Here is an 18,339-nt window from a genome sequence, read left to right as displayed (position 1 = left end):
TTCTCTTCATAAAAGTTTGTTGAAATTTGATGACAAAAGCTCAAATGGTAAAAAAAAAAAAAAGTCATGGCCTTGCCAGAGAGACAGACATGCTCAGAAGCTATTCTAAAACCACATCTCCCCCTGCGCTACAGCACCGAACACATACTTTGCTGTCACTCATTCCGGAGACCATATCAACGTAGTCCTCCTGGATCATGAACGCCGCCAGGTTTGCTGTATAGCTGGCAAGGAAGATGACGGCAAAGAAGGCCCACACAGACACCATAAATTTGCTGGTGGTGCCCCGTGGATTTTCCACTGGGACGGAGTTGTTGAAGACGATAGCCCACAGCAACCAGATGGACTTTCCGATGGTAAAGGCTGGACCACCAGGCTCTGAGGAATGGCAGAAACCAATGGGAATTACTTGGGGCCAGGAGATCTTGTACCTCCTTATATATGTCGTTGTGGTAATTAGTAGATGTAGATAAAGCCCCTGACATTTATTTTTTTCATGTCAGGTCACTGAATTCAACCACCAATTAATTTTAAGGTCAAAAGGTCAACACATGTCTGATTTCTAAAATTGATAGATTGGGCCAAAAACTAAATATATCACTATATCTCAAAAAGTTGTGGACGAGTTAAGACAAAACAAGGTGGATGAGTTGAATAGGTGACGAGAACATGCGGTTTGGATTTTGGTTCAGATCCAGCCCATTCAGTGGGATACAAAACATGACCTGTTCCACCTGGCAAAGGTATGCACTCTACCGAGTGCCATTCTACTTTGTGCTGTTTTGCCAAGTTGTCACTCTATGAGTGAGTTTTCATTTGTTTGTTTGTTTGTTCGCACAAAACTTTTGTGTTTTTCTCCGCAACTGCTTGTTGGGTTGAGACAAAATATTCACCATAAGCGCGATTACTCATGTAAAATGTTTTAATCATAATTATGACGTCATAGGTCACGTGGTGTGGCAGCCATGTTGAAAAAAATGGAAAAACTTTGGACCTCTGTATCTCTGAAACCACACAAAGGAAAAAAATTGAAACTTGGCACATGGCAAGTACTCCTCATGGGAATAAATGCGATTTTTAAAATGATGTGATAGAAACCTACATTATAACGTCATAATTGCATATGTAGAACACCACATCTGATCAGTTTGAAAAAAATTTTGAGGGTCATCTAAGGATAAAATGGTTCACAGAAAAAGACAAAAAAAAAAAACGATGACGCCATCGGTCACGTGATTCAGCAGCCGTATTGTTAAAAGAAAAAATCCTTCAAAAATCTACTTCTCTGAAGTGGCTGAACAGATCGAGGCGAAACTTTACACGTATGACCACCTGTCCAGGAGGAACAAAAGGTTTACACATATGACATTATCGGTCACATGTTTTGGCAGCCATGTTGGATTTACCCTCGAACCTCCAAAAATCTTCTCCAGAACGGCTGGACAGATCAAGGGGAAACTTCACACAAATGTTTCCCAAGCCTTGGGTGGACAAGTTTGTTAAGGAAAGGAGTAATTGATTGGTCACAAGGTTTGGCAGCCATATTGGATTGAAGAAAAATATTAAATAATGTTTTCTCTGGAACCGCTTCGTCAATCGAAGTGAAACTTCACAGTTGTAATCTCGTTGTGATGGCGAATACATGTTTTAAATTTAACTTGTTCAGACACATGGTCTGGCAGCCAGAATTATTTAATTTTTTTGATGTGGGTTCTTTTTGATTATTTTTATTATTTTATTTTATTTTTGAATAAGGCTCCACTTGGCTGTGCCTGGATTGGGTTGAGGGTAGAGGAGTAGCAGTTGAAATGCAAATCCTATTCAGGTTCCTCCTGATGACTTCATCTTTACTTTTCTGCTTGTTCGGGCTCCTTCTGATTACTCCAATGCAGTGACTGTACCTATTTGGTCTTCCATTTGATTTGAATTGAATATATTTTAATCCCATTCTGAATTCAATTGAATAATAATGAAAAACGTCATGGGTCATGGTCAGGTGTCCAATCAAAGTGGGGCTCCATCAAAGCGGGACGTCTTGGTACCCGGTCATCACTGCCAGTTCTAATTATGTCTTTTATTAATTATTAATTACCTAACATACCAGTATACAAACACCACACAAAACAAGTCATGGCGAGGATCTGCAATCTGTGATTGCTCTTTGTCTTGTTTTTTTAAGTCGTGTCTTAGGGATGAAGATGAGACTCTGTGAATGTTCCAATATCATTAGCACTGTATGTTCCATGAGCTAATTATTTGTAGCTATGACCCCCAAAGGTGAGAGTGAAGGTGTCATCCTCAAACTCAAATGATGAGCTGATCATGTGTACATTTTGTTACTTCTGCACAAGGGCCGTCCAGAAGTGAGGATTAAACCTCAATATAACAAAGATTACATTTCTGTAAACGGATGGTTTGAGTAAGTAAACACACCATGCTACCTCGTTACAGTTCTTGGTGTTCCCGGTAGCAGAAGAATGCTCCGGATTGTGTTATAATAAATGTGTTCGTTGTAACCTCTGCCACCGAATGTGGATGGAGGTTATGTATTCACCCCTGTTTGTCTCTGAGCATGATATGTCAAAAACTTGTGGAGGGGTTATGAGAAAACTTGGTGGATGAGTTGGGTAGGTGACAAGAACAAGCCGATTCGATTTTGGTTAGGTAAGGATCCAGATCCAGCCTATCAGTGGGATACCAAACGTAAACTGTTGAGCCTGGTGGAGGTGTGCACTCTACCGAGTCTCATTCTCGTTTCTGCACATATTGTTAATCCTCTCGTTTTTACAACCAATCTGAATTAATTGTGTTAAATGATTACCCCTTTACCACCGTATGTTTACAAACATAGCATGTTAACTATGACATCAAATCGGTTTCATATTTCGTGGAATTTGGGTTTAACAATGCCACAGTTAGTCTGTAATACATGCAGAATGAAGGGTACGTTTATCATTAGTTTAACAAGTTACCAACATGATGTTGAAATCAATGCTTTGACGAAATATAATCCAGTGGTGGGTAAGTTGGCCTATAAAAGGCTTCGAAAGCCCATGTAGGCTGATACTGTGGGAGCAGTATGGCAGCTGGTACTGCTTTTTAGCAAAGGGCTGGTTCTGTGTCTTTCACAGACGGAAACTCCATTCCTACGCAATTTGTTTTTTAATCCAAATTTAAGGAAGATCGGTATCGATTGTGCAATTCAAGGATTGCGGCGATTGGTGTGCAGTGTGCTGACCTTTCCCGGAGGCTAGTTCACGATTGTAACCAACAGGGCTGAAGTATTCGAACACAAAGACCGCGATTCCTGATACCAGCAGGCACAGGATGAACATCATGACCCACACGTCTGCACTGAAAGGCTCTGCACAAAACAGCACACACACACAGAGGTCAAACGTCTCCTCTCATCACACTACAGCAATGAATTGTGGGTATTTTAATGCGCAAATGTAAGACATCAAATAGCCACTTATACAGAATGGTACTTCTCATCGAACTCGTACATTCAGCTGCGTCAATCCCACACCAATACCTCAGTGTCTAAACTCCAAGGAAATTGACGAGGCTATTTTCTGGGGTGTTAGAATTTGGCAATATAGAATAATAGCCTGAATAATTTCTGAAGCAAGTCCATCCATTTTCGATGTTTGTAAGACGGCAGGTTGCTTCCTTGACCACCAAGTTTTAACAACCACAATGATTGGGATAAACCATCAGAAAAGGTTTCGTCTCTTGAACTCCTCCAGCTCAGCATCAATCAAGCATGACCTCTTTTGAGAGGAACACATTTCCAAAATGGCGTCCAAACTTGTCAGAGACTGGGTATCCTCCCTCAGGCCGAGTCCTTCCTCACAATCGTTGAAACATATTACATCAGAGAAAGCATTTCAATGTTCATTTCCAACTGCAGTATCACTGTCATGCCAGGGTTCCCATGCCAGGGTAAACACGTCTGACCACCGACTCGAACTCCTTCACGTTGTAAACTCAAAAGCAATGAGAATCGTCTGTATCGTTCATAAAGAGCCCAAAGGCACGAACTTCTGATCTTTGACAGTACAAAACTTTGTGGCCTCTCAATTAATCTCAAAGTAGTCGATGATGTTTTAACTACCTCTCAACTGGCCTAGCACTCCTAATATTTCTACCCTCCACTCCTCTCTTGCTCCCCATCTTAGGTTGTCTCCCATTGCTGCCTGTGACCTGTGATCTTCAATATTTTTTACTTTGACCAACCCTTTCTCTTTTTCCGACTACTTTCTCATAATTTTGAATGTACGTCCAATGTTGATCATATATCCCCTCTGCCCTCCCTCACTGGTCAAAAAATCCACTAATCCTCATCATTTATGGCTCTTCGAGAGTCTTGACTGTTGTGTAAAAAAACAAAAAGTGACATATAGCTTTAAGAGATCTCAAAGTAGCCTGACTCATTGCCTTCCTTGAGTGCGACATACCAAAACATTTATTATCCTTGATAAAGGCAAAATAATATTCTTAAAAATCTTAACTCATGGACAAGGAGAGCTTGAGAGAGCTTGAGAGAGAGAGCTTGAGAGAGAGAGAGCTAGAGAGAGCTTGAGAGAGAGAGAGAGAGAGAGAGAGAGAGAGAGAGAGAGAGAGAGAGAGAGAGCTAGAGAGAGCTTGAGAGAGAGAGAGAGCTAGAGGGAGCTTGAGAGAGCTAAAGAGAGCTAGAGAGAGCTAGAGAGCTAGAGAGCTGGAGAGAGCTAGAGAGCTAGAGAGCTAGAGAGCTAGAGAGCTAGAGAGCTAGAGAGCTAGAGAGCTAGAGAGCTAGAGAGCTAGAGAGCTAGAGAGCTAGAGAGCTAGAGAGAGCTGGAGAGAGCTGGAGAGAGCTGGAGAGAGCTGGAGAGAGCTGGAGAGAGCTGGAGAGAGCTGGAGAGAGCTGGAGAGAGCTAGAGAGCTAGAGAGCTAGAGAGCTAGAGAGCTAGAGAGAGGCAGAGAGAGGCAGAGAGAGGCAGAGAGAGGCAGAGAGAGGCAGAGAGAGGCAGAGAGAGGCAGAGAGAGGCAGAGAGAGGCAGAGGGAGGCAGAGAGAGGCAGAGGGAGGCAGAGGGAGGCAGAGGGAGGCAGAGAGAGGCAGAGAGAGGCAGAGAGAGGCAGAGAGAGGCAGAGAGAGGCAGAGAGAGGCAGAGAGAGGCAGAGAGAGGCAGAGAGAGGCAGAGAGAGGCAGAGAGAGGCAGAGAGAGGCAGAGAGAGGCAGAGAGAGGCAGAGAGAGGCAGAGAGAGGCAGAGAGAGAGAGAGAGAGAGAGAGAGAGAGAGAGAGAGAGAGAGAGAGAGAGAGAGAGAGAGAGAGAGAGAGAGAGAGAGAGAGAGTCCTGCCTCAGCTAAGCTTGTGATAAATAATTAATAATAATAAATGATGCACCAGTTCCTTCACTAGAGAGAGGCAATCAACAAACTGGATAAAAAACACTTGTTAAAGTTGGAGACCTCACTGAATCTTCTATCCAGGTGGGAGAAGGAAAAGCTTTCCCGTGAATACAGCACCTGGTAGAGGTTCTTATTTGTTATCCCAAAACACCTCTACATTTAATGTTGTACCGACGTGGCCCCCGTCACTTCGTGAATGGCTATCAACAAGTCATCTTATTGTTGATCTTTGTTTGGCAGGAACTGACCCAGGAAGGCAGAAGGAGAGACGGTTCCATTGCTGCGTGGAACCATCACACTGATACCGGTCTCGACAAATGGCACGGATAAGTCGATGACCTCCGAGCGTTCCTCGTTGATGGTGAGAGAACCCACCGCCATGTGTGCTCGGTGTTGAACCACCTGTTGGCACACAGTGATCTAATCGCATTCATGAACATCACTTTATCACAATTACCGCAACACCATGGACATCACAACAGGGTGGCGTATTCATCAAGAAGGAAGTGTTTCACAACAACGGCACAAATCCATGTTTGTTAATATGTGAAGTGATATTTTTCACAAATAGAACAACATTCCATGGACGTTTTCACGAGTTTACAGCCAAACGATATTGTTTGGATAAAGCACAATATCTGCTTCCACGTTGACATGAAGGAGGTGTTTGGATTGTCTCTCCCTGAAGATCACACCACCAGTGGCCCTTTCTAGGACTGCAGTAACTTTGCAAATGGATGGTGGGTTTCGAACCTCCCGGGATGTGCCAAGGTATGTCCGTCTCCTTAAGTGCCAAGTGCAACCAGCTGATGCATCCACATCCTGCATTTGGGCTTCTGGAAATGTAACGAGGGGATGTTCCACAAGGACCATGTCCATCCAGCACTCAAGAATATCCAATGAAATCATTTTTTTGTTCTGAGTTAAAATCTGTAGAGGTGCAAGCATCTGCTCTGTGTTGTGAATGCCTGTAGTGTGCTTTTATTTATTTATCCTGAACCATCTTATTACCCTCGCCGAAGGAGTCTGTTTGTTTGTTTGTTTGTTTGTTTGTTTGTCCACACAGAACTTTCGTGTTTTGCTCTGTAACCGCTTTTCGGATTGAGACAAAATTTTCACCATAGGCGTGACTTATCATGTAGAATGTTATAATGATAATTATGACGTCATATGTCATGTGGTGTGGCAGCCATATTGGAAAAACAGAAAAAAAATTGGACCTCTATCTCTGAAACAACACCAAGGAAAGAAGAAAAAGAGCAAGCAGAGATTGCAAACCCTCGCCAGGACTTCTTTTGAGTGGTGTATATTTTTTCTTTATGGGTTTTAGGGTAAATCAAATATGGCTGCCACACCCTGTGACCTACGATGTCATATGTGTGACCCTTTTGTTCCTCATGGATAGGCGGTCATATGTGTAAAGTTTCGCCTCGATCTTTTCAGCCATTTCAGAGAAGGTCTTTGAAAGTTTAAAAAATAGAAAAACAATATGGCTGCAGAATCATGTGACCAATAACGTCTCCAAAAAATTTTGTGGACCATTTTATCTTGAATTTTATTTAGCATTTTTTTAAATCTCGATCTACATGTCGTTTCACCCCAACGACCTTTTTAAATTCGGATTTGGCCAAGACCTTCCAGTGGGGCAAATGTAATCAAGTTAATTTTAATGCTTCAAAAACTCAATTTCTTCTTATATATATATATATATATATATATATATATATATATATATATATATATATATATATATATATATATATATATATATATATATATATATATATATATCTCTCTCTCTCTCTCTCTCTCTCTCTCTCTCTCTGTCTCTCTCTCTCTCTCTCTCTCTCTCTCTCTCTCTCTCTCTCTCTCTCTCTCTCTCTCTCTCACGCCTCTCAACTCTCCACTCTCCTTTGAAAGCTCTACAATTACACCATGTGATACAATAAATTTACTTTGTATCACTCTAACATCAAATTTATCCTGGAATCCACACATTACGCTAATAGCGAGGTCTGCCTTGAAGAAATTAGGAGTCCTGTTCAGATGTCGAACATTGTCAGATGTCTCCTCTGAACATTTGCTCCAACTATATAAAGGATTGATTCATCCTTGTATAGAGTACTGCTCTCACATCTGGGGAGGTTCCAGCTTCACATACTTACTGGACAGAATTTAATCCAAAGTTATTCGACTTGTCAACTCTCCCAATGTGACCTCAAAACTCGACCCACTTAAATTACACCGCAAAGTAGGCTCTCTTTCTCTTTTCTACAGGTATTGCTTCGGTTTCTGCTCGCGAGAACTTGCTGCTTGTGTACCGCCACCATTAGCGAGACCAAGGAACACTCGACAAGCCACTACATCACGTGATTATTGTGTGGCCATTGGCAATTCAAGGGTGGGCCATTACGATGTTTGTTACTTCCCCTCCACTGCCAAATGCAGGAACTCTTTTCCTTCTCATGTCTTCCCAAACACTTAATGAACATAATTAATTTTATTTCTTCCACACCTCCCCCTTTTCAAAAAGAAGATTTTTGACTTCCTTAAAAACTCAGACTATTCTCTTTCCTTACTTTTCGATCAATCAGTTCTTTTATTTAAGGCTTGACCACGATGAAGATGATTTAGTCCGTGACTAACGCCTTCAACATTAAAAAAACATAAAATAAAATGTCATAGGTCACATGATTTGGCAGCCATATTGGATTTACCCAAAAACCTATTAAAAATCTTCTTCTGCAGAACGGCTGGACTGATCGAGGGGAATATTCATACAAATGTTCCCCACACCTTGGGTATAAAAGTTTGTTGAGGAATAACTGATAGGTCACATGGTTTGGCAGCCATATTGGATTGAAAAAAAAAATTAAATAATGTTTTCTCTTGGAATCACTTCGTCAATCGATGTGAAACTTCACAATTATGATCGAGTGGTGATGGGGAATGCATGCTATATATTTCAACTTTTTTGAGTAAGGTTCACTTGGCTGTGCCTGGATGGGTTTCAGGGTAGAGGAGTAGCAGCTGAAATGTGAATCCTATCCAGGTTACTCCTGATGACGTCGTCTTTGCTTTTTGCTTGTTCGGGTTCTTTCCGATTACTCTAATGCAGGACTTGTACTTATTTGGTCTTCCATTTGATTTGAATTGAATTTATTTTAATCCCACTCTAAATTCAATTGAATAATAATAAACGTCATGCGTCAGGGTCAGGTGTCCAATCAAAGCGGGGTTGCATCAAAGCAGGACGTCTTGGTACCCGGTCATCACTGCCAGCAGTTATAAAGTGGCAGTTGTAATTATGTCTCATTAATTACGTAGCACACCAGTGCACAGACGCCACACAAAACTACACAAACAACACACAAAAGTCCTGGTGATAGTCTGCAATCTCTGATTGCTTTTTTTTTCTTGTTAAGGGATTTAATTGCAATGGTGCCAACTTACTCGTGTGTGGAGTAATTCATTCAGAGGCATACTCCAGGGGGATTATTTGCCCATTCATCTCTTATTTTCTTGAAGACAAGGACAAGGGGTATTTCACAATTTTAGAAGAACTCATTCTCATCCTTATCAGGGCTGGCAGGATACCTAAAGGTATGCACACTCACCTCTTCGGTCTCGAGCCTGGATGTAAATCCCAACCCAGTTATAAACTGTCATCCTGGTGTTTTGCAGGCAGTCCGAAGCATCAATGTGTGTGTCGTCCCTCGGATGGACGTTGAACGGGTGTCCCATCTGCTAGCATTAGGTGGTGAATGTTAAAGCTCCTGCGGTATATCTCGGGAAGAGTAGGTGAGCTATCGCCGGCACCCTGAACAAATTATTAATTCCTGCCACTCCCAATATCCAATATCCTGCAACGGAGAGTGTCGAACCGTCACGACCTGTCAATGGCTAGTTCAACCATTGAAGCGTTTATTGACTTTTCGTGAACATCCCAAAGCTCTGTCAAGAGTGCAGGCCTCCAACAAAACATCCTTATCTCAAACATGCGCCATTAGGGAACAAATGCAATTGAATAAATCTCCCAGGAGCCTCCATGGAGGCAGCCATTGTGTCTACTATTGATTGGATGCACGTGTGAGTCTCACATGTTTATCGGTCCATGTTTGGCGGCTAAATGCTCTTCAGCTCTATATGATCCTTATCACTGGACCCCAACCGGATTTACCACCAGTCTACATGTCATTGTTGTGAACGTTTACAATAATTTTATGACGGTTTAAATAAAAGACATGTAAAGTATTTCAAAGGCCTGGGCTGGTAGGATGGTCTAGATGTAGAGGTATGCACACTCACCTCGGAGGTGTCTCTCCCGTCCCTCGGATGGATGTTAAACTCGGCATCCCTTCTGCCGAAATGAATTATAGAAGATTGGCTTACGGGAGTGATCGTGACACGCTGGTCCAAAACACCAAATTTGGCAGAGTTGAACTAAAAGAACATACAAAACTTTTGAGAGGTGGCTGTCTGATTTTAAAGGTCAAGGTCAAGGTCACAGTCAGGTCAAAGGTCAAATTATGTGTTTGTCATGTTTTTTGCCATATCCAGCATATAACCAACATAGAAACATGATCTTGGTGCCTAAACCAATATTTTATGGTCAATAAATCCATTTCTGTTATGGGAAGTCCCCTCAGGTGATGGCCAAATGGGATTTCAAGGTCTGGTCAAGGTAAAAAAGGTCAAATAATGTTATAAATCCATTTCGACCATATCTCGACAGTTAAATAACATTTTTGAGTGCTTTAAGAGTTGAGGCCTACGTTATTTTTGAAACACTATCCTTCTTATTGGATGACTTACGAATTTGCATCATTACAAAATGGCTGCAACAGTGTGCAAAACAAACTATGTTTGCTGGTATTTGCACCTTCCTGCGATGTTACACTGCATGTCGCAATATCAGTCAAATTTGGACTTTAAGCCATGCCACCAACACTGGCCCTGGCAGGCTCAGATCACTGCCTTTGGCAGCTTCAGAGTCAGTTCCATTTTTTTTTTTTGCCTGGGAGACAATCACATCCCTGCATACGAATATCAATGTTTCCTTTGCTTTTCAGATGGATCTGATAAGGGTGGCCGGAGGCATTGTGCATAAAACTGCTGATACTCATGATTTATTGTTGTGTTGGTCACTCAATATTAAGAGCCTTTTTCTTCATTTCAGGAGTCCTGATGACAGTAGGACTGAACTACGGTAACAGGAACACAGCAATGGAGTTAATAAGAGGAAAGATTTAAAGTTTCAATCTTACTAGCCAACAATGACTGGGCAAAATTTGTCGTACGTGGAATGGATGATGGCACATTAGAATGTCCTGCGTCCAAACAAGACGGCAAAGGTTTACAATCATATGAGGACTTCATAAAAATGTAGACGGTTTCAAAAACTACATTCAATGCCTATTGATGTATGTTTTCAAGATCATGTTAATCCAAAGGATCTTCTTAACAACCAGGGAAAGAGGCACCCTAAATGTCAGCTTAAATTAGCCAACTTAATACTGCGAAGAACACAAGAGAGACATGTCAGAAAGAGGAACATTGGACAGTGTGGTGATGATACTGGACGAAGAAAATCAAAATGCTCAACTCTCCCTGAGGAGTCAAAGTGTGGAAATATGTGTATTTTGTGTAAGAAACCAGAAGGGGTACTTCATAGTTGTACTACATTTGAACTACACACAGTGCTCAGAAAACAGGCCAAGAAAATGCAGGATATTGATTTGTTGGCCACAAAAGTAGGTGGGGGGACTTGGTTGCCATTGAGGTGAAATACTGCACCACAAGCATTGCATAGATGTGTTTAGAACTCATTCCAGAAGTATGCAAAGAGCATGGTCAGCACCCTCAGACTGTACCGATTAGACAATAACAATCAAAGGTATTTGCTGAAATTGTATCCTTCAATGAAAGCAGTGTGGAAGAGGGTGTTTCCATATTCTGATGAGCAGACTTGCACAAAGAATATGAAATTTGCATTGCTGCACTGGAGTATCAGAAAACAATCAACAAGACGTGGCTCAAAACACAAAAACTTCTGACGCACTACCCAGATGAGTGCCAGGAACAGTCCGATGGTAAAAGTACTCTTCCGGTCTTTAGTTAAGGTCTCCGAAACCTACTGAAAGAATAACTGAAGTCACGTGATTTGGATAAAGATGCTCTCTCAATGGTACATGGAGTTAAAGTCATATGGAAGGAAATGTTTAAGACAGAATTTCTGCAATTCTCAAGAAGTCTTACTCATGATTACCAGGACAGTGCAGTGTCGAACTCCCTCAAAGTTCTGGTCTCGATGCTGTTATTTGGGTAAAATATGAAGGATGAAAATGCTGCTAACTCACTGGCATGTTAACTAATCAGGTTCAACTCAAAGGAGAAGGCAAAGGAAACAGGCAATCCACAATCACCCAAAGGATAAAGAGCCTCCACTGCCATTATATATCAGTCTGAATGTGCACACCCAAACCCGAAGCAAAAATATGTTGACTCAACTTCATGTACCTGGTATCAGTGTCAGTGATGAACATGTGTTTGAACTGGAAGACTGGCTTACCAATGCGGTGTGTCGACAGTTCATTGTAACTCTCAGATGATTGTAAACCTTTGCCGTCTTGTCTGGACACATGGCATTTTAATGTGCAATCATCTGTTCCACATATGACACATTTTGCTCAGTCAACATTAACTCGTAAGATTCAAGCTCTCTCCTCTTATTAACTGGATTGCCATATTCCTTTTACTGCAGTTCATTCTCGTGGCCATCAGGCCTTCTGAAATGAAAAAAGACCATGAATATTGAGTGACCGACAATACAATAAATCAGGAGTATCAGCAGTTTTATGCACAGGGCCTCAGGGCATCCCCAACGGATCGATCTGAAAAGCAAAGGAAACAATGATTTTCATACGCAGGGATGTGATTGTCTCCCAGCAAAGAAAAAAGGAACCGACACTGAAGCCGCTAAAGGCGCTGTCACACCTTGACGATTTAGCCAGCAATGGCAACGTATAAAAAAATGTATGTAAAACGTTGGCGTACGCTGAAATTTTAATTTTTTTTTTAAAGTTTTGGTCGTATTCATAACGTGTTGGTCGTATGCATAACGTATTCGTAACGGGCACAAAACGTTTCGTTGTCTTATTGATAACTTATACCAAAGAATGCTTAGCCTGTTGTCGGCGTTCACAACCTCTGCCCAATGATAGTTTAACTTAGGCATAGCGCGCTGCACGTATCGCCGACGAACTCGTGACGTAGCCTGTTAAAAACCTGCTGCACGCCGATTTAAATCATAACCGCCTGAGAATTTGAAGTGTCAACATCGCAGTCACACCTTGACGATTTAGCCAGCGTATGCCGACCTATGAAAAATTTGCCGAACCAAGCTGGCACACGTCGAATACGTTATGGGTAAGTTGTGTATTCGTTAAGAGCACGCTGAAAAACGATGAAGTACGCTGTCATATTTTGTGGTACGTCTCGTACGTCGTGAAATTTCAAGAATGCTGAAAATTTTACGACGTACTCGACGTATGGCTCACACGTTCCGCTACGCTGGGAATAAGTTGTAGGCACGATATGCGATCGTTGACACACGTCGACACAAGTTCCTTGTAAGTTACTCATAAGTCGAAACACGTCGAGGTAATGTTTAGCATACCCGAGACTTATTTTCTCCGTCAAGGCACATTTTCTTTTTTTTCTCCTTGGCTCCGTGAAGGCACATGACAAAATATCTGAAGTTGTTGTTGTTTTTTTTGTTTTTTTTTAGTCGATCACGAATTTTAAAATATATTCGGAAATTTGCTTTTAAGTTTCAACGTCGACGTGACAATATCCTCAAACAGAAAATATTCACAGAGGAGGAACGAAGAATAAGACATGAGCAAACTGAAGAGGCAATCGGACGTGACGTAACGGCACGTGACGAAATATTGGAAGTTATTGTTGTTATTTATTTTTTAAACGCTGCCAATACGCCATTATGCGGTAGCTGTAAATTAGAAACACGTTCAGTAAGTTCTGTGGTCGTCCGGAAGACGTCAATCAAATACATCTACATACGTCAATATGTGTTGGAGATATGTTACACATAGGTTCAAAGCACGTTACTCATAGGTTAGAAATAAGTTTTGGGTACGCTAAGCATTACCTCGACGTGTTTCGACTTGTGAGTAACTTACAAATAACGTGCCTCGACGTGTGTCAACGATCGCATAACGTGCCTCGACGTGTGTGCAACGATCGTGTAACTTGCCTACAACACGTTACTCATAGGTTATAAATAAGTTTCGGGTACGCTAATCATTACCTCGACGTGTTTCGACTTATGAGTAACTTACAAGTAACGTGTGTCGACGTGTGTCAACGATCGCATAACGTGCCTACAACTTATGGCCAGCGTAGTGGAATGTGTGAGTCATACGCTGGCATACGTCGTAAAATTTCAAGCATGCTAAAATTTGAGGACAACCGCAAAGTACAACGATGAAAGCCAGCGTACTACGACATATGGCAGTGTTTTTCAGCGTGCTCTTAATGCATACAAAACTTACCCATAACGTATTTGACGTGTGCCGGCGTTTTAGACAAATTTTTCATAAGTCGGCATACGCTGGCTAAATCGTCAAGGTGTGACAGAGCCTTAAAGGCAGTGATCTGAGCCTACCAGTTCCAGTGTTAGTGGAATGGCTTAAGCCCAAATTTAACTGCTATCTTGGTGTATTGGTGGATGCTAAAGATCCCATGGAGCCCTTCACGAAGAGTCGGCGAGCTGTCGCCGGAATCATGGACAAATTCCAAATTCCTGCCCTGACTGCTGGGAACGTAATGGCAAACCATCCAGCATAACCTTTGCCAAGAAAATGCTTTGGCAGCACTGGCACTCTGTAATAGAGTATGGCACATCAGAATCAGAGAATGTGAATGGAATAAGTGAACGATTGCTGACGACACTTCTGACGAGGTGTGCGGGCCTTGTGATTGCTGTTTTTTTCTTGGTTGTTCTGTTTGCTGCTTTGAATGCATGACAAATCTAAGTCTTTGCAAAAAGCAATTAATTTCTCCCTGATCTCTTGGGTATAAAAACATGAGAAGAACTAGAATGGCACTTGATGGAGCGCATACCTACGCCAGGCTGAACAGTTAACAATTTGTATCCCACCGATAGGCCAGATCTGCATCTATACCTGAACCAAAATCGAATCGGCTTGTTCTTGTCACCTACCCCCAACTCATCCACCAAGTTTTGTCATAATCCATCCATAACTTTTTGAAATATCATGATATATATATATATATATATATATATATATATATATATATATATATATATATATATATATATATATATATATATATATATATATATATATATATATATATATATAGTTTCTGGTGAAGAATCACTTAAAAAATTTAAATAAAACTTCTCGTATCCAGATATATCCCGCTCACACACAGCCAAGCAGACAAACAAGCAAACAGACACACAGGGGTGAAAACAACTCCCGTCCACCTTCTGGGGTGGAGGTAATAATGTTGTTGAACCTCACTTTTAAAAACTCTTCAAACAATCAAGTGATAATCATGTGTAATGAGATTTTTCCAATCCTCTGATGAACTGCAGGTATCACGAGGCTCGTGGAAGAGAAGAATTTCAGGGGGTGATGGATTAACAGACAAAATGGGACAATGCCACATAGTGCATCTCCAAAACGTTGTGGAAGAGCGATAGAGGGTATTAATGAAGCCTTTACTCGATTGGTTAATAGAGTGGAACACAATTTATGGATACCATATAAGGAGGTGTGTGTGTGTGTGTGTGTGTGTGTGCATGCATCCATCTGTTCCACCCATTGGTTGGACCATTCCCTTAACTCCATCCACAATTTCAACCTGAAAGATCATACGGCCGCCATGTTGGTACTTACTGCTATGCAAAGCCAAAGACATCTCGGAGCTGTCATATTCACAATTGCCATGCCCACCCTATAAGTTTTCCCTTCAGTGTAAAATGACCAAAGCGACCGTTAAAAGGATTTGGATCTGATAGGTGTCACAGGCCTTGTGAAGATGGGCTTCAGCGATCGAGGCAGTGGTCTGTTGTCTATACACTGCCCAAATAACGATGTGGCATTCTCTAAAGTCAAGCTTCTACTGCGGAGGTTACGCACGTCCTTGCTATTATTTCTGACTATTTTCTCTTAAATGACTCGACCAGGGACCAAAAAACCCATGTGTTTTTCTAAATACTTCCAGGAATTTTATGACATTGTGCGTGAAAGAAAACATCATCATTATTTACTTTTTAACGATGCGTTTATGCGCATCAGGAAAAAGATAATTGGCTTTGGGACATTTCTTGGCACAGTTCGCTTGCTCATGATCACTTGAGAGTTGCAATGCCATGGGGTTTCCACATATTTTGTGGGACTGTGAGTTGGACAGGCGACTGTGATGGTGACAGCAGGATAGTGGACTGGAAAGCGTTGAGTATTCCACTGATTTGATGTGGGAATGCCCATTTGCTTTTATGAGTGGAAGGAGGGTGAGGAGGGGAGGCCAGAGTTGGGGTTGGGAGCAAAGATGGGACAGATTTGGAATGAGGAGGTTGAGGCTTTGGGAGGAGGGGTGGAGTTGAGGAGTCATGGTGGGAGTGGGGTGGAGGAATTGATGCCTTACGGTTAGGGGGGGTGAGGACTTGGTGTGGGGGGTGTGGGGGGGGGAGAGCAAAGATGGGATAGAGTTGAGAGGGGGTAAGTTCAAGCCTTTATATACATGGGTCTAAGTTCGTGGAAGAGCTAGAACACAGAAAAGATCACGACATATCATAACAAAGGGAACAGCAGGAGAAAGGGGAAATGCCAATAGCAGGGCAGAGGGAAAAGGTCAACAAACAAACAAGCAGTCATAGACTGGTACTTACGAAATCGTCAACTTGACTTCTGACCTTGTCTAATAAAAGCTGTCTCTCGAGAAGGTAGCGACGCAAACCAGAAGTTTCTACGATGATTCTGTACCAAACCATCAAAAATCGAATGTTTGACCTCACCGTGACCTTGACCTTTGACCGATTTTGACCAAAATCTAATCAGCACTAGCCATCACCCTCCTGAATCACGTGGTGTAATTTGACATTGGTAGCTTCTTCCGTTCTCGAGTTATCGTGCCTACAAACAAACACACAAACACACAAACAAACAAACACACAAACAGATGACGGAAGTCATCAATATACTTACGAAATCTTTAGATTTCGTAAGTAACATGGGATGCAGGTAACGATAAGGGTTAGGGGAGAGTGCAAGGGGTATACAAGATGGATACATAAGCTAAATTTTGGGAGGGGAGTGGGTGGTTTAATGGGTGTAGAAATGATCATGGCCTTGGATGGGGGATGACTTGAGATAGTGGTGAACAGCTGTCTTGAAGACCGGGAGGATGAGATTGAAGAGTGTGTGGAAGGCGGTTCCACAGGTGGGAAAATGAATGAGTAGAGGTGAGCAGTGGTTCCGGATTTAGGCAGTTTCATAAGGAGGGGATTGCTGCTGGACTGTGTGCATCCTGCAGATACTTGGGGTGGGGGGGAGGCAGTGAGGTGAGGATTTGCGGTAGGGTTGGGGGTTGAGGAGTTGTGGTGTGGGAAGGTGGAGATAGGGTTTGAAGGCTTGGAGTGGGGTATTGATGCCTGAAGGTTGGGAGGGGGAGAGTGAAGACGTGGGGTTTAGTTGAGGACTTTAAGTCTCACATCTTACATTGTGCAGGTGTTCTGCGGGTCCCTGCAAGTAGACCTTAAATGACTGAGTGTTTACCTCTCCGACCATGCCATTCCACACGCCGTGAATCTTCTTGCCGTGCTTTCCATTGGTGACGAGGTAGAGATCGTACGTGAATTTCACCGTTTTGGAAAGTTTCTTCAACATGTCAATGCAGAATCCTTTACAGCACTTCTTCTGATACCTGCTGGCACTCGGGATGCTTGAATTGCTGCGAAACAGAAACAAAGGCATTGCATTGAGTGTCCACGTCCGTCTTGTTATAACGACTGAACAACCACAACAAATCTCCCAAATAACGAAACAACAACTACCTCTTATGATTGACCCAATCGCCTCAATCATATTCCGATTTTACTCAACAGCAACATCCTCAGTGACTCAACAACTGCAATTAGATCCTCTTAATGACTCAATAACCTCAACAACCTTCTTAGTGACTCAACTACTACAAGGGTTTCTTACTGGCTTGAGATCCAAAAATTGATTCTTACTGACTTAAGGTTATGAAATGTTCAGGAAAAAGAAGATGAGTCTTGAAATGTTTCACCAATGGGGTGTAACATGTTCAACTATAATTCCTGTAAAAAAAAAAATTTGCACACAAAGTCGAGGCTCGTGGAGGAGAGAGAACACAGGATGAGATTGAAGAGAATGGGGAAGTTGGTTCCACAGGGGGTAAAAACCATTGATTCTGGAGTTAGGTAGTAGAGGGTGCAAGACGAAAAGAGGTGGTTGAAGACAAAGAGACCACCGACCTGTCTGCTATGGCAAAGTGACAGGCCCATTGACTCAACTTCATCGTGGGAGATTCCGATCATCTTGAAGGCCTTGGTTTCCATGGCGTCAAGCTGAGAAGGGTGTGAGGCAGGGGTGCCAACTCAAAGGGGAGAGCAGTACTCCATCAAGCTGCAGATGAAGGCCTTGTCGGTGGATAGGAGTTTAGGAGTACCAAGGAAGGACTTTGTAGGACAGAGGATGTCCAGTCAATGACTGGATTTGGAGGCCAACTTTGAAATGTGGTTTGCCCAAGAAGGATCATGGCTGGTAATGAGACGCAGTAGTTTGAGTGACTGAAAATATTCAAGAGGTTTGTTGAGAAAGTAGATGGGAGGGTTTTCCAGATGGTCCTTCGGCGAGATAGTGAGTGT

The 18,339-nt window shown here is 42.2% G+C and overlaps 1 protein-coding gene and 1 pseudogene across 1 annotated transcript in view; one reads left to right on the top strand and one right to left on the bottom strand.

The window, feature by feature from the left end:
- LOC147035458 (glutamate receptor ionotropic, NMDA 2C-like) overlaps positions 1 to 18,339 on the bottom strand; it is a 343,991-nt gene that overhangs the window by 32,382 nt on the left and 293,270 nt on the right. The window contains exons 8-11 of the mRNA XM_085898846.1: positions 17,225 to 17,399; positions 5,642 to 5,795; positions 3,239 to 3,364; positions 149 to 378 (exon numbers count right to left, since the gene is read on the bottom strand). Coding sequence (XP_085754972.1) covers positions 149 to 378; positions 3,239 to 3,364; positions 5,642 to 5,795; positions 17,225 to 17,399 — 685 coding nt within the window. The remainder of the gene's footprint in view (positions 1 to 148; positions 379 to 3,238; positions 3,365 to 5,641; positions 5,796 to 17,224; positions 17,400 to 18,339) is intronic.
- Positions 10,332 to 12,199, top strand: LOC147035460 (uncharacterized; annotated as a pseudogene).

The sequence above is a fragment of the Eptatretus burgeri genome, chromosome 1 (assembly GCF_056783735.1).
Source record: "Eptatretus burgeri isolate ZD-2024b chromosome 1, Ebu_testis_v1, whole genome shotgun sequence".
Classification (NCBI taxonomy): Eukaryota; Metazoa; Chordata; class Myxini; order Myxiniformes; family Myxinidae; genus Eptatretus; species Eptatretus burgeri.
The sequence above is the reverse complement of the archived record's forward strand: the minus strand, read 5'-3'. Positions and strand labels throughout refer to the sequence as shown.